General features: G+C 48.5%; 1 protein-coding gene across 1 annotated transcript in view; it reads left to right on the top strand.

The window, feature by feature from the left end:
* LOC307201963 (solute carrier family 12 member 3-like) overlaps positions 1 to 15,778 on the top strand; it is a 33,354-nt gene that overhangs the window by 8,108 nt on the left and 9,468 nt on the right. The window contains exons 3-15 of the mRNA XM_079951541.1: positions 734 to 835; positions 1,581 to 1,656; positions 4,739 to 4,834; positions 6,611 to 6,750; positions 7,458 to 7,568; positions 7,857 to 7,968; positions 8,700 to 8,830; positions 9,417 to 9,501; positions 10,753 to 10,916; positions 11,060 to 11,167; positions 12,689 to 12,812; positions 13,914 to 14,015; positions 15,192 to 15,347. Of these exons, the coding sequence (XP_079807667.1) occupies positions 734 to 835; positions 1,581 to 1,656; positions 4,739 to 4,834; positions 6,611 to 6,750; positions 7,458 to 7,568; positions 7,857 to 7,968; positions 8,700 to 8,830; positions 9,417 to 9,501; positions 10,753 to 10,916; positions 11,060 to 11,167; positions 12,689 to 12,812; positions 13,914 to 14,015; positions 15,192 to 15,347 (1,507 nt within the window). The remainder of the gene's footprint in view (positions 1 to 733; positions 836 to 1,580; positions 1,657 to 4,738; positions 4,835 to 6,610; positions 6,751 to 7,457; positions 7,569 to 7,856; positions 7,969 to 8,699; positions 8,831 to 9,416; positions 9,502 to 10,752; positions 10,917 to 11,059; positions 11,168 to 12,688; positions 12,813 to 13,913; positions 14,016 to 15,191; positions 15,348 to 15,778) is intronic.

Raw genomic sequence — 15,778 nt, 5'->3', positions numbered from 1 at the left:
TGGCAAAATGGAGGCCCTGCTGGTCTCTTCCCACCCTTGGTCTCCAGGTAGATCTTTATTCCACTCGTGTTGCTGGTGTAGATCTTCACTCACCCCTTATTCGCTGGCAAGGCATGGCTGTGTGCCATTTTGCGGTCCGCCTCAGGTGCTAAAATGTTTTGAGCCGGCTGTGATGCCAGAGGTTCCTCACCCTTGGTGTAACTCAATAGGATGGGCCTCTTCACTTGGAGACAAAGGTTTCTATTTCTGCAGAAGACCACTTGGGCAATTAAAATATCATCCTCCTGACCGACCCAAGTTCTCCTCTTTTCCTTCTGTCCATGCTGGCCATGTTACAGGGAACCAGGCAGAGGGCCTTCTCAGTAGTGGCACCCTCCCTGTGGAACGCCCTCCCACCAGATGTCAAAGAGAACAACAACTACCAGACTTTTAGAAGACATCTGAAGGCAGCCCTGTTTATGGAAGCTTTTAATATTTGATGTATTACAGTATTTTAATATTTTTTTTGAAGCCACCCAGAGTGGCTGGGGAAGCCCAGCCAGATGGGCGGGGTATAAATAATAAATTATTATAATATTATTATTGCACCAAGCAAGACTTCACAAGAAGCGAATGCAAAATTAACAGAACGCTGGCATCCTCTCAAACTTGAGATGTTTTATACTGTCCCTAAATTTCAGTGTGTGCTTGTTAACTCCCTCATCCCATTCCCTTGTATTGTTGTTTTTCACAGACAAAAGGAGATCCCAGTGCTACGGAGGCAGAGGAGAAAGATGTGGAAGCCGACGAACCGGAAGTGGAACCAGTCCGCTTTGGCTGGGTGACCGGCGTCATGGTAAAGTCAAAAAAATGAGTGGATTAATTGGATTGCAGGGAAAGGAGAAGGGTGCCCATCTAGTCTCAGGAGTATAAAATAATGTTGGGAAGATGCAAGCAAAGCAGCAGCAGTCAACGAATTGGTCCTGAATTATATATACATAAAAGGCAACCAGAAAGACATACAACATAGATTCAACCTTTGCTGTTCTGGTGCCTCCCAGATGTTTTGGGATTACAGCTCCCCTCACACTCAGCCAGGGCAGCAGTGCTGTCTGGTGCTGATGGGAATTGTAGTCCAGGACATCTGGAGGCACCAGAACTCTCAGTTTCTAACTTTTCAAATCTTAAATTCAGTTCTCCACATTTTGCAGCAACTTGTGATTTATTTATTTTGACGCTTCATGAAAATTCACCAGCATTTTAGTGTGAATGTCCTAACCAACCCCTTTAAGATGTGCAGTTTGGACTAATGTACGCAAGCAATTCCCCCCAATATAAATCCACCTTTGCATGTTATTGTCACCAAGGTCTTCACTTTTAATGCACACTTTCGCCAGTTATGCAAACACCGTTGGGTTGGAGAACTGCATAGCAAAATTTGAATGAGTGCAAATTTTGAAAGATAGTGGGGTGTTGGTTCGCATCTTGTTCCAGAAGCTGAGAATTTGCTCACATTCATACTGAATCGAGTTTCTCCTCCATCCCTAGTGTCGGTGTGCTATTAGATTCTCAGCTTTTTTCTCCTTCTTCTATTTCCGAAGATCCGGTGCATGCTGAACATCTGGGGTGTGATCCTTTACCTTCGTTTGCCATGGATAACTGCACAAGCCGGGATAGGTGAGAGCCTTTTTACCCATGGACAGCTGGGACTAAAAGGAAAAGAGGCTGTCCTCTTTTTGTGGTGTGTTTTTGTGTGAACTGTTTCACACAACCCTTTTGTGCTTGATCCTTGATTCCTGATGTGGACACCTGTACATGTCTGAAAACACATTTACATCATGTATGCATAAGGTGGAGGGGACAAGAGGAAAGAACCATAGAATTGTAGAGTTGTTGGGGACTATCTAGCCCAACCCGCTGCGATGCAGGAATCTTTTGCCCAAAATCGGACTCGAACTCATGACCCTGAGATTAAGAGTCTCGTGCTCTACCAGCTCAACTACCATATGGGAAATAAGAGATATAAATGTGTTGAGGTTGTCAGGTTGTTCTGTCAACCAGGATAACCATCAGTAATTAATGAAAGTGGGTTTCAGCTATTTAGAATCTGATTTTTTTTTATGAAACCATTTTCAAATATTTGTGTGAAATCTTGAGTTGTAGCCAGTGCTACTCAGAGTAGACCCGCGGGAGTTAATTAACATAACTAAGGCCCCCATCTGCTCTATACATCTAAAGCAGTAGCTTACCTTTAAACATTCATAGCTTCCCAGAGCTATATTTCCACACTTCTCTGTGAAGACAGACTGTTAAACCACTTGGAATTGTAGCTCTGTGCAAGGAACTGGGAGTCTCCTGACAACTATCAGTACCCTTAACAAACCATAGTTCCCAGTACACTTTGGGGGAAGCCGTGGCTGATTAAAGTGGCATGACACAGTTTTAAATATATAGTGCAGATTGGGCTTTTGGGGCTCATTAATATCAACAGGAAGGGACGCGGGTGGCGCTGTGAGTTAAACCACAGAGCCTAGGACTTGCCGATCAGAAGGTTGGCGGTTCGAATACCCGTGACAGGGTGAGCTCCCGTTGCTCGGTCCCTGCTCTTGCCAACCTAGCAGTTCGAAAGCACGTCAAAGTGCAAGTAGATAAATAGGTACCGCTCTCGCGGAAAGGTAAACGGCATTTCTGTGCGCTGCTCTGGTTCCCCAAAAGCAGCTTAGTCATGCTGGCCACATGACCCAGAAGCTGTATGCCGGCTCCCTCGGCCAATAAAGCGAGATGAGCGCCACAACCCCAGAGTCGGCCACGACTGGACCTCATGGTCAGGGGTCCCTTTACCTTTACCTTTTAAACTTCTAGTTATATTATTATCCACAGAATGTCTTGTAATCCAAAATATTTCTGCTGTGAATCCAAAAATTTTCTAGACGTATTTATAATCCAAATGTTATTTGTAATCCAAATGATATTTGTAATCCAATATCTGCTGCTTCTCTCAGTGTTTATTCAGTTTTTATTCCAATACAGGCCCTGTTCTTTAAAAAGGAATCCTCTTTTTTTTCCCCTCCTACTCCAGCTCTTGCCAGGCACTTCCCCTCCCTGGGATTACCTCCCAGTTATGAAAAAGTGTCCTCCTGCCAAGCTTTGGTAGGACGTGGCAAGATCCAGGGTCCTTTTTAGATTCATTTATTTTTTTTAATTGCAATTTCCCCAAGCCTTTCAGTACTTTCATTCATAAAATCTGCATCCCCATTCATAAAAACTGAGAGTACTCCAATGACTTCCTGTACACAGTATCTTCCTTTTAAGAAATCAAAGAACAAAGAGCAACAGTTTCTTCTTGTATCATATATATATATATATATATATATATATATATATACACACACACACACACACACACACATATATAGTTATAGTGTTATTAAGTAACAAAGTAACAAAATGCAGTTTAAAAAGTATCTAAAGACTGATGTGTGTCCAAAGTTTTTTTCCCATTCACAAGTCTGTACTGCAAAATCTTCCCTTCAAAAGACGGAAGCTGACTTCCTTTTTAGATTCCGTCTTTGCCAAATCTAAATTAAATCCAATTCTTTCTTTTTTTGAAAAGTCCATTGTTGTTGACAATACCTTTTTTCCTTTGAAAGTCTGCTGCTTCAGGTGGCAATTCATTGTTTCAGGTTTCTGAGCTGCACTGGAGCCACGGGCAGGCTCAACCCGCTGTCTCATCCCACCCCCACTTGCTGCTGATGCAGCGGCGGGGCTCCAGTGATCGCAGAGAGCCTCTTCATGCCCGGCTGGTCCCCTCGACACCCCACTGCCCGTGGGGCTTTTGGGGGGTCCTAACAGGGGACACAGATGGCGCTGTGGGTTAAACCACAGAGCCTAGGACTTGCCAATCAGAAGGTTGGCGGTTCGAATCCCCGCGACGGGGTGAGCTCCCGTTGCTTTGTCCCAGCTCCTGCCAACCTAGCAGTTCGAAAGCACGTCAAAGTGCAAGTAGATAAATAGGTACCGCTCTGGCAGGAAGGTAAACGGCATTTCCGTGCGCTGCTCTGGTTCACCAGAAGCAGCTTAGTCATGCTGGCCACATGACCCGGAAGCTGTACACCGGCTCCCTCGGCCAATAAAACAAGATGAGCGCCGCAACCCCAGAGTCGGCCACGACTGGACCTAATGGTCAGGGGTCCCTTTACCCCTTTATCTTTAACAGGTATTCAATGTTTTTGAGTCCACGGCTCCCTTGACAACTGCCTTCTTTCTACCACACCCCTGTGGGGCTCAAGAGCCCAGTTGTGTCACCCCTTGCCTGCAGAGCTGGCAGCCTCTCACCCTTTTTTGAACACCCTCCCTTGCGGAGTGTGTTCACTCGGCCTCCTCTCCCTTCTCCTTGGGAGTCCTCTGAGCTGGCTCCCACCCCCTGCCCCAAAGAGAGGCGCCTCCTCCCTGACTAGCCCCAGAGGCACAATTCGCCTGGGGAGCTTTGTAGCCAGGACAACTGCAAGAAACAGCCCCACAGGCCTTTGGGAGGCAGAGACGTGAGAAGGCATCAGGGGAGGGAGGGAAGTAAAGAGGGACAGAGGCCAGTGCTGCCTACAGCACCCTTGATCAAGGCACCCCAGGGTGCCACGGCACACTGGTTGAAAACCACTGGCCTGAACCATTAGGTTCAGAAAGTGGGTGCTGGTGAGGTCTGTTGGCGATGCTGACAGGATTGCTAACTCACTCAGTTATCTCTTTTCCTCCCCCTCCCCAGGGTTAACCTGGCTGATCATTTTAATGTCTTCTGTGGTGACCAGCATCACGGGGCTCTCCATCTCCGCCATCTCCACCAACGGCAAGGTCAAAGCAGGTAAGCCATCTTCCTCTTTGCCAAATGGAAGCCAATCTTTTTGCCCCTTGCTAGGCAACGGCCACATTCATACCATACCTTTAAAGCAGGAGTAGGCAAACTAAGGCCTGGGGACCGGATCCGGCCCAATCGCCTTCTAAATCCGGTCTGTGGATGGTCTGGGAATCAGTGTGTTTTTACATGAGTAGAATGTGTCCTTTTATTTAAAATACATCCCTGGGTTATTTGTGGGGCATAGGAGTTCGTTCATATATTTTTTTCAAAATATAGTCCGGCCCCCCCACAAGGTCTGAGGGACAGTGGACTGCCCCCCTGCTGAAAAGGTTTATTGACCCCTGGTTTAAAGCACCCTGAGGCCCCTTTCAGCAGCCGTGACTTCCCTCAAAGTATTCTTTGTTAAGGATACTGTGAGTCAATAGAAGACCCCCTATTCCCCTCACAGAGCTACAATTCCCAGAGTGGTTTAGCAGTCAATCCCTCTTCACCGGGAACTTGGGAACTGTAGCTCAGGGGGGTGGGTAAGGGTCTCCTGATGAATCTCAGCACCCTTAACAGCCTACAGCTCCCAGAATTCTTTGAGGAAACCTACGACTGTTTAAAATGGAGCTTTACGTGTATGGAGCAAATGTGGCCATTGATAAAGGTGGAATGAGCGACAATTGGCAAGTGTGTGGAAACAATATGTGAAAGTGGGTTGCTGTGGTGTTGCCACAGACAGCTGCAACAAGGCTGGAGTCAGGAGTCAGCGTTCGCAGACACCTGCCTCCCTGTGGGGCCCACTGCCGGCACTACTGCCTGTTCCCCTGACCTCTCCGAATGTCTGAATGCTTCCAAGAGTGAGGAGAAGGCTCAGCAGTTTCCAAATGCATTTCTCATTCCTTCCAGGAAGAGATGCACATTGAACCCAGGCTTGGAGGCAAGCAAATGAGTTCTGTGTTGACAGTGGGGTGGGGTCCACCCAGGAGAGGAGCCCCAATGTGGGTATCTTCCCCTAAAGGTAAAGGTAAAGGTCCCCCTGCCCGTACGGGCCAGTCTTGACAGACTCTGGGGTTGTGCGCCCATCTCACTTAAGAGGCCAGGGGCCAGCGCTGTCCGGAGACACTTCCGGGTCACGTGGCCAGCGTGACATCGCTGCTCTGGCGAGCCAGAGCCGCACACGGAAACGCCGTTTACCTTCCCGCTGGTAAGCGGTCCCTATTTATCTACTTGCACCCGGAGGTGCTTTTGAACTGCTAGGTTGGCAGGCGCTGGGACCGAGCAGCGGGAGCGCACCCCGCCGCAGGGATTCGAACCGCCGACCTTTCGATCGGCAAGCCCTAGGCGCTGAGGCTTTAACCCACAGCGCCACCTGCGTCCCCTCAATCTTCCCCTAGTGTCTCTCAAAATATGGGGCCCACACTAAGCTACACAACTTTGCTGGGGGAAATGCTTCCTTCGGAGAAACTGGCTTGAATCCGAATTGCTTCCTCTGAATCAAGGTTTCCCAAACTTGGGTCTCCAGCTGTTTTTGGACTACAACTCCCATCAACCATGACCCCTGCCAGCTAGGGATGATGGGAGTTGTAGTCCAAAAACAGCTGGACACTCAAGTTTGGGAAACTCTGCTCTAAATGGGCTTCTAAGGGACTCCATGTAGCGGCCAATCGGCTGGTCGGTGGTTATAGCTGGCCCCTTTGAAGGTGCATTCCCAGCATCAATCAGTTGCTTGACACTAGCTGCACATCTTCAGAGCCAGCCCTCAGGAGTAAATAACATCTGAATTGTCTCCTGGCACAGGGGGTACCTACTTTCTCATCTCCCGCAGCTTGGGCCCAGAGCTGGGAGGCTCCATCGGCCTTCTCTTCTCCTTTGCCAACGCCGTCGCTGTGGGCATGCACGTGGTGGGCTTCTCCGAAACTGTCAAGGACCTACTTGTGGTACGTGTGGCACGCGCTCCCATGCCATCCTGCCCCATGTATTGGCCCCCACATCCATTTCTTTAGCAACAGTTTGACCTGCAGAAATTATCGGGTGGCCCTGTTGAGCTCTAGGCTATTCTAGTGTTGGTTGTGGTGTGTTTTTTCTGGCCAAACTGGCAACACTGCATAGGCCCTTCTTAGACAACGGCAACAACAACAAAAGTAAAGACAATATTTATTTTTAATTTATATGCCGCCCATCTGACTGGATTGCCCCAGCACTCTGGGTGGCTTCCAACATAATATCAAAACACAAAAACCTTCAAACATTTTTTTAAAAACCTCCCTGTACAGGGCTGCCTTCAGATGTATTCTAACACTCAGATAGATGTTTATTTCCTGGATGGGGCAAAAATGGGGAAGAAAAGTGACGTCACATGGCAGCAGTCTCCTCCCCCAATTTGCACATGCTCATTAGAATATTCTAGTGGAGACGCTTATGCTGGGAAGAGGAGCCCTAACCCTAACCCTAACCCTAACCCTTGCCTGAAACCCTGGGTTGCACAATGGCAGGGGGCACCACTCAGCCCCTGAGCTGGCAGCTCTGTTCCCCTGTGCTCTCAGCGATGGACATGAACCAAGGACCCAAAGAGGAGAAGGCAATCCCAGGGGAGCAGGTCAGACCTGCCTTTGAGGCCTATCTCACCTTCACTCTCCTCCGACAGGAGTTCGACGGGGTGATGAGCGACCCAACAAACGACATCCGCATCGTGGGTGTGATCACCATCACTGTTCTCCTGGGCATCGCCCTGGCTGGCATGGAATGGGAGGCCAAGGTAACTGGAAAGGAAACAATGTTTGGATTTGGGTAACGGGGTGCAGTTAAAACAGAGCACAAAGTTTCAGGAAACCAGGAGTCCTGGGGCTGTGGCAGTTGGGTCTGTGCACCAGCTTTGATTTTAGAAAGAGCAGCAGAAGAATTCTCATCCTGTGGAAAAGAGAAGAGAGAGTGTCAATCAAAAAGAGACCCTGAGAATCAGGACCAGATAGGGCTGGCTTCCAGTTGGGTGAAGAAAAAGTTTGTTAGGAAGCATGGCTTCATTTAATAATCCCTCTCTTTCCAGGCTCAAGTTGTCTTCTTCTTCGTCATCATGATCTCCTTCATCAATTATTTTGTGGGAACCTTCATCCCAGCCACTCCAGAGAAAATGTCTAAGGGGTACTTCAGCTATCGAAGTAAGGGCCACGTCCTCCACAATCTGTTGTGCCCCAAACAACCAGCTTCCTCCCAGAACCTTTCACCCTGTAAGATTTGCCCTGCTGGGACAAAACAATCCCAGCCTACCTAAAATGGGATCAGCTGACTTCTGGGGCTTGCTTCCCCTTGCTTTCAGCCCAGCTGTATCTTTATCTGACTCCCCCACACCTGACATCAGGCGTGTGCCTTGGCTTGGCCAAAACAGCCTTGCAGGTCAAATGGAGAAGCCTGCTGGGCTAAACGTTCCTCACCAGGGCTAAATGTTCCTCTTGGTAGTGGCGCCCGCCCTGTGGAACGCCCTCCCATCAGATGTCAAAGAAATAAACAACTATCTGACATTTAGAAGACATCTGAAGGCAGCCCTGTTTAGGGAAGTTTTTAATGACTGATGTTTTAATGTATTTTTAATTGTTTGTTGGAAGCCGCCCAGAGTGGCTGGGTGGGGTATAAATAATGTAGTATTATTATTATTATTATTATTATTACTATTACTATTACTATTACTATTACTATTACTATTACTATTAATATTAATATTAATATTAATATTAATATTAATAATCATATCATCATCACCACCAGCAGCACCACCACTGATTCAGAAATTTGGTTTGACTTGATTATCTCTTTAAAAAGCTAGAACATTCTGCTCCCCCCCCCATTGCGTTTGAGTAAATCACCTTTCCTTTTCTCTCCTCCTTTTCCAAAGCCAATAACTTCTTGGACAATATCGGCCCTGAATGGCGAGGCGAATCTGGCAGCTTTTTCGGCATGTTCTCCATCTTCTTCCCTTCGGCTACAGGGATCCTGGCTGGTGCCAATATCTCGGGAGACCTCAAGGTAAATTGTTCCGGGTCTGTGTTTTGCTTCTGCTTAATTTAGTCAACAATGAATTGCATTTATATCCCACCTCTCATCCGGGCAGCTCAAGGGGGTGAGGTTGTTTCTCCCCCTCCCCATTTCATCGTCACAACAACCCTGTGACATAGCTGTCAACGTTTTCCTTTTTTTAAGGGAAATTCCCTTATTCCAAATAGAAAAGGGAAAAGGGAAAAATTGACAGTTTTGCCCTGTGAGGTGGTTGCTATGTGTAACCATGGGCCCTCACCAGGTCTGCTGGGCCCCAGGAATTGTTTGAATCTGATGCATGTATATTTGCTTGCTCTCCCTTTCCCTCTGAAGCTGCTAGCTGGAGTTGCAGCAGCTGAAGGGGGCGAAGGGATGTGTTGTCAAAGACCTAGTCTGACCTGGTGGAATGGCTGCTGGTGCGAACAGTTCTGGGAGGGGAGGGACCAAAGGGCAACCAGGTGAAGAAGGCCTTGCTGCCTCATCTCTGCCTCCGAATAGCAGTGAGGTGGAAACGCCCTTGGCCAGTTGCGCCCTAAACCCTGCTAAACAATTGCTCATTGTGCTGTTTCCTCGGCAGGACCCGGCAGTGGCCATCCCCCAGGGGACACTCATGGCTATCTTCCTGACAACCTTGACGTACCTGGCTATCGCTGCCACCATAGGTAAAGAGCTTGCCTACAAGAATGGTGCATGCCAGGGCTGTGCCAAGACACTTTTGCTGACCCTGAGGGGCCTAACGGGAAGATAACAATGGATTTAGACCATGTTTGCTGCTTGGTCTCCCAGTGACTTATTTTAAAACGTGAACACCTTACAATGCTGACTTGTTCCTACGAAAACACACATCATTCATTAGAAATATATTCCAAACAAACCTCTTCCCTGACCTCAGGGATGGAGCAGGGTGCTTTAGTAACTCACTGCCACAGGAATCTCAGGTGGTACATTTCACAGCAACGTAATTATCCAAGACTACATACACCAGGGGCTTTTTTTCAGCCGGAACTTGACAGAACTCAGTTCTGGCACCTCTCAGGTTGGCTCCATTGCCATTATAAGAGAACAAGGGAGGTGTTCGTGGTGAGTTCCGGCACCTCTTTTTTTCTAGAAGAATAGCACTGCATATACCACGGGTAGGCAACCTAAGGCCTGTGGCCGGATGTGGCCCAATTGCCTTCTCAGTCCAGCCCATGGACAGTCCAGGAATCAGTGTGTTTTTACATGAGCAGAATGTGAGCTTTTATTTAAAATGCATCTCTGGGTTATTTGTGAGGCCTGCCTGGTGTTTTTACATGAGTAGAATGTGTGCTTTTATTTAAAATGCATCTATGGCTTATTTGTGGGGCATAGGAATTTGTTCATTCCCCCCCAAAAAAAAAATATAGTCCGCCCCCCCCCACATGGTCTGAGGGATTGTGAACCGGCCCATGGCTGGAAAATGTTGCTGACTCCTGGCGTACACCATATATTTAAACCACACAACACCCTGGGAGCTATTGTTTACCCTTCACAGACCCAGCGCCCTTAACAAACTACAATTCCCAGAATTCTTTGGGGTAGAGGGAACATGCTCATATGCATCATGTGCATGGAGCCATAGTCTGAGGTGGAATGTTTTTACCTGGTGCCTCCCTGCCTCAATTCCATGTATTAAAGTGGATCAGAGGTGCAGGTGAATCGTCCTTTGACACGGGCAGGGCAATAGTGTCTCCCACGGCACCTGAAGGCAGCGGGATCTCATAGAGGGCTGGCAGCACGCCGCACGGCTCGGTCTGCTCCCTGCCACCTGCCCCATAGCAGCTGCTCGACCTCCTCGCTTTGCCCCTCCCCTGCCCAGCCCATGGGGCTCTCATGGCCACAAGAAGCCCTTCACCTTAAAATAAATAAATAATGGCGGCCTTTCCTCTTGCCAGGCACCTGTATGGTCCGCGACGCCTCCGGCAACCTGAACGACACCCTGGCGTCTGCCAACTTCACCAGCGGGGACTGCGTTGGCCGCGCCTGCGAATTTGGGTGGAATTTCACTGAGTGCACCGTGGCTGGGACCTGTGAATATGGCTTGGCCAATGACTACCAGGTAGGGGAAGCCGGTGTTCCTGCCTCTCCTCCCCTGGCTCTCTGTGGGACTGGATTGAGGCCTTGTAGCTGCATCTTGGATTTACTGGGGTTCTCCTCCCCCTCCCATAATACGGTTTTGTCGTTGCCTCACTTGTCTCTTAGACCATGAGCTTGGTGTCTGCGTTCAGCCCCCTCATCACAGCTGGGATCTTTGCCGCCACCCTCTCCTCAGCTTTGGCCTGCCTCGTCTCTGCCCCCAAGGTCTTCCAGGTAATTTGGGGAAACCGTGTGTGTGTGTGTGTGTTATACCCAAGCTCTACTTGGAGTTCAAGATGTAAGGAAGTCTGTGGAGGCTGACCCACTGGGCCCCATGGGGCACTGCCCCATCAACTTGTCTGCCCATACCTGCCTTGCCCGCCTTTTTTGCTTACAACTACCCCAGAGGTGACCTTGGCAGTCAACTTCCTTCTAAACCCCACAGAACTCAAATTACAGGAAACCCCTGCATTTACACGCTTTTCGAGTGACTGCGCACATGCACATTGCGCTGAACCCGGACGTGACCCACAAACCTCACCAAAAGCGGCAGGAGCAAAACAGGCAGTTTGCAGGCTTTCTTGATGGCGTTTCGCCAGCGCTTGTAGTGCCTCGGAACATAAACTCCACTTAAAAATGGGGGGAGGGGTGTTTGCCTGTAATTGACCCTGCCTGTCATCAGCTCTAGTAAAACCTATGGTTTGTTTGTTTCATGAAAAACCAACAAAAAAACTCAAAACAATTTATGCAAAGATAAAATGAGAAAATTGAATTTGCAGCAGTGCTTTAAAATGTAGAAAAGTTAAAATACTAAAACGGATCAAAGTTATTTCAACTTTCTAAGGGTCTGGGTAGGCTTGTCTCAACAAGAATGTCTGGGTAGGGACGCGGGTGGTGCTGTGGGTTAAACCACTGAGCCTAGGACTTGCCGATCAGAAGGTTGGCAGTTTGAATCCCCGCGTGGGTGAGCTCCCGTTGCTCGGTCCCTGCTCCTGCCAACCTAGCAGTTCAAAAGCACATCAAAGTGCAAGTAGATAAATAGGTACCATTCCGGTGGGAAGGTAAACGGCGTTTCCGTGTGCTGCTCTGGTTCGCCATGCTGGCTACATGACCCGGAAGCTGTACGCCAGCTCCCTTGCCAATAAAGCGAGATGAGCACCGCAACCCCAGAGTCAGTCACAACTGGACCTAATGGTCAGGGGTCCCTTTACCTTTACCTTTAGGCTTGTCTCAACAAGAATGTTTTTAGCAGATGCCGAAAAGGGAGCTGTGGAGGTCCACCCTTTAATCTCAATAGGCTTTGCTGCCTTCCATCCTGCAGAGGAGGGGGTTGGACTAGAAGACCCTCAGAGTACCCTTCCAGTTTTACAGTTCTATGATAGCATGAGCCTACCGGTCTCAATGGGCACTACCCCCTGCTGATGGGAGTTTGAAATAACTATGAAGATCTCTCCCATTGGACATCTCTCCCCAGTGTGGTGTAGTGGTTAAGAGCAGTGGACTCGTAATCTGGTGAACCGGGTTTGCATCTCCGTTCCTCCACATCCAGCTGCTGGGTGACCTTGGGCTAGTCTCACTTCTCTGAAGTTTCTCAGCCCCACTTACCTCACAGAGTGTTTGTTGTGGGGGAGGAAGGGAAAGGAGATTGTTAGCCACTTTGAGACTCCTTAGGGTAGTGATAAAGCGGGATATCAAATGCAAACTCTTCTTCTTCTTCTCCCTTCTCATTTGTGCTCCTCTCCCCCCCCCCCCCAGTGCCTTTGCGAGGACAATCTCTACCCCCTCATTGGCTTCTTCGCAAAGGGATATGGAAAGAACAATGAGCCGCTGAGGGCCTACGCTCTGACCTTCCTCATAGCTGTTGCCTTCATCCTCATTGGTAAGCGAGACCACCTCCCCTCCCTTATTTATCAGAGCCGCAATTTCCACCCCCAAAAGCTATTATTTTGTGATTGACACAGTGAGCTTCAGGGCTGAGTGGAGATTCTAACCCTGGTCTCCCAGGTAATTGTCCAATATTCTAGCCAGGACACCACACTGGCATTTGGGTGTCAGGCCAAGGCATTCCAATTTTCCCAGGCTTTGGGTCATTCGTTGAGATCATAGGGTGGTATTCAGCTATGCTGAGTTTTATGCAGAGTGGAGCTCTTGAAATTAATGGACCTCACTCAGCCATGTGTCTTAATTTAAATAGGTCCACACTAACTAAAACTAGCATAGTACCCAAACTGTTGCATGCTTTCTGGCATGTCTCGTGGTGTTCATTTTTTAGTAGGGCGGGGGTACAACAATCCTTTTTATAATTTTAGGGATTTTGCTCCATCGTTTTTCTTAAATACTTGATTTTTTTCCCCTTATGGGGGCCATGCTACTTTTGTCAGTCACTTTGTGACTTTTTTGTGTGTTTGGGGTTAAGGAATAAATGGGTGTACAGTGGTACCTCAGGTTACATACACTTCAGGTTACATACGCTTCAGGTTACAGACTCCGCTAACCCAGAAATAGTACCTCGGGTTAAGAACTTTGCTTCAGGATGAGAACAGAAATCGTGCTCCAGCAGCGCAGCAGCAGCAGGAGGCCCCTTTTAGCTAAAGTGGTGCTTCAGGTTAAGTACAGTTTCAGGTTAAGAATGGACCTCCGGAACGAATTAAGTACTTAACCGGAGGTACCACTGTAATAAATAAAATAATAATAAACAAACAAATAGCACAGACATGAACGGTCTCCCTCTGGAGGTTGTGGACTCTCCTTCCTTGGGAGGGGGGTTTAAGCAGAGGTTGGATGGTCATCTGTCATGGCTGCTTTAGCTGAGATTCCTGCATTGCGGGAATGACCCTCAGGGCCCCTCACAATGCTATGATTCTATGAAATTAGCAGCGTTGAGGGCTAGCTGCTTGAGTAGAGCATACAAGAGCACTCCCCCCATCCCATCCCCTGTACAGTGCCTCCTTGTTTACCTTTCCTTTCTTTGCCCCTGCAGCGGATCTGAACACCATCGCCCCCGTCATCTCCAATTTCTTCTTGTGCTCTTATGCCCTCATCAACTTCAGCTGCTTCCATGCCACCATCACCAACTCCCCAGGTAAGGTGCGTGGTGGACAGGTGGGCCGAGTGGGAGGTAGAAATGGTGCATGTGTGTGTGCGGGGGTAACGAGGCGGGAAAGAGCAAACATGTCCTGCTGGGAAAGACAAATGAGCCAACAGGCTGGGCAACTTGTGCCAGGCAGGAACGGGTTGGTCTGCGTTGCGTTCACAGCGAGCTTTTGTCAGATGAGCCACTGCCAGGAAGGCTGGGGTGAGAAGTGAAAGGGGCAGAGGAAGGTCCTGATTTGGGCCACGGCACTCTCCTTAGGCCACACTGCCTCCCCTTCCCCTTCCCCTTCCCCTTCCCCTTCCCATCTGAATCTTCCTGCTTAAACAGCTTGCTGCATTTCCTTCCTGTGCTCCCCTCAGAGTGAGGAAAGCAAGCTGGAAAAGAGGTTTGTGTTTGCAAGGGTAAGAGGTGTGTGTGTGTGTGTGTGTGTTTGTGTGTGTGTGTGTAGAAGTGTGTAAGGTATGTGTGTTTTTAGCCTTAATGATAGTAATAATAATAATAATAATAATAATAATAATAATAATAATAATGTATTACTTATACCCCGCTCACCTGGCTGGGCCTCCCCAGCCACTCAGGGCGGCTCCCAACAGGATATTAAAAACACAATAAAACATCAGACATTAAAAACTTCCCTAAACAGGGCTGCCTTCAGATGTCTTCTAAAAGTCAGATAGTTTTTTATTTCCTTGACATCTGGTGGGAGGGCGTTCCACAGGGCGGGCACCAACAAGGCCCTCTGCCTGGTTCCCTGGTTCTCGCAGGGATATTCAGTCCCTGTCCACTTTTCCCAGAGTAAATTTAACCATTAGCAAAGATCTCCTCTCCATATTCTCTTCTGTCTTCTCCATTTTATCCTCACAACAACAACCCTTTTGAGGTAGGTTAGGCAGAGAGAGAGAGAGGCCCAAATTTAACCCAGTGAACTTCATGGCTGAGTGGAGATTTGAGTGTCTTCTGAGTTCTGCACAAGATTCTGGACCCGCATGGCCAACCAGCAGATGTTTGGAGGGGAATCAGTAGCCTCAAATACTTTTGGGGGGCCATGTGTGTAGAGTTGTGCTAGGTCAATGACGGGATAAACCAGGGTGACATCTGGGCTCCCTCTCTGCGTGCAATGCCTTTTGATCTCATCTGTGTTCCCCCATCATCACCATCCTCCAGGCTGGAGGCCCTCTTTCCGCTACTTCAGCAAATGGACAGCCCTGTTTGGCGCCATTGTCTCCGTGGTCATCATGTTCCTGCTGAATTGGTGGTCGGCCCTCATTGTCATCGGGATCATCGTCATCAGCTTGGCCTACACCACCTACAAGAAACCAGGTGAGGGGAGCCTGGCGTTGGATCTGAGAAGCAAAGGGTGGGGTGGGGGTAGAACGCCCCAGATCTCCACACCTTCTTCCCAGCTTAGTTTATAGAAAGAGCTGTGAGCTTCAGGTCCAAATGTCAAGGAATTCTGGTCAAGGCTTATTTATGAATTCTTCATCATTGTGAGGACTATACCACGTTGCGGGTGCTATGCCTCTCCCACTTAAGGCAGCATGTGCCTCGCCAGCGCCAACCACTGGAACCTTATCAGCTGGAGGAGATTTTATTTCTTAAACCAATTCACCGAATCCCAAAGTATCATACCACGTTAAACAGCCATGACTCCCCCCCCCTCGCCCCAGATAGTTTCTTAAGGGTGCCTAGAGTTGCTAAGGGAACTCTCTCAGAGCTACCGTTCCCAGAGTAATTTAATAAAAATACCTTTA

The sequence above is a fragment of the Podarcis cretensis genome, assembly GCF_951804945.1.
Source record: "Podarcis cretensis genome assembly, chromosome: 13".
Lineage (NCBI taxonomy): Eukaryota > Metazoa > Chordata > Lepidosauria > Squamata > Lacertidae > Podarcis > Podarcis cretensis.
Note: the sequence above shows the minus strand (reverse complement) of the source record. Positions and strands in the feature narration are given on the sequence as shown.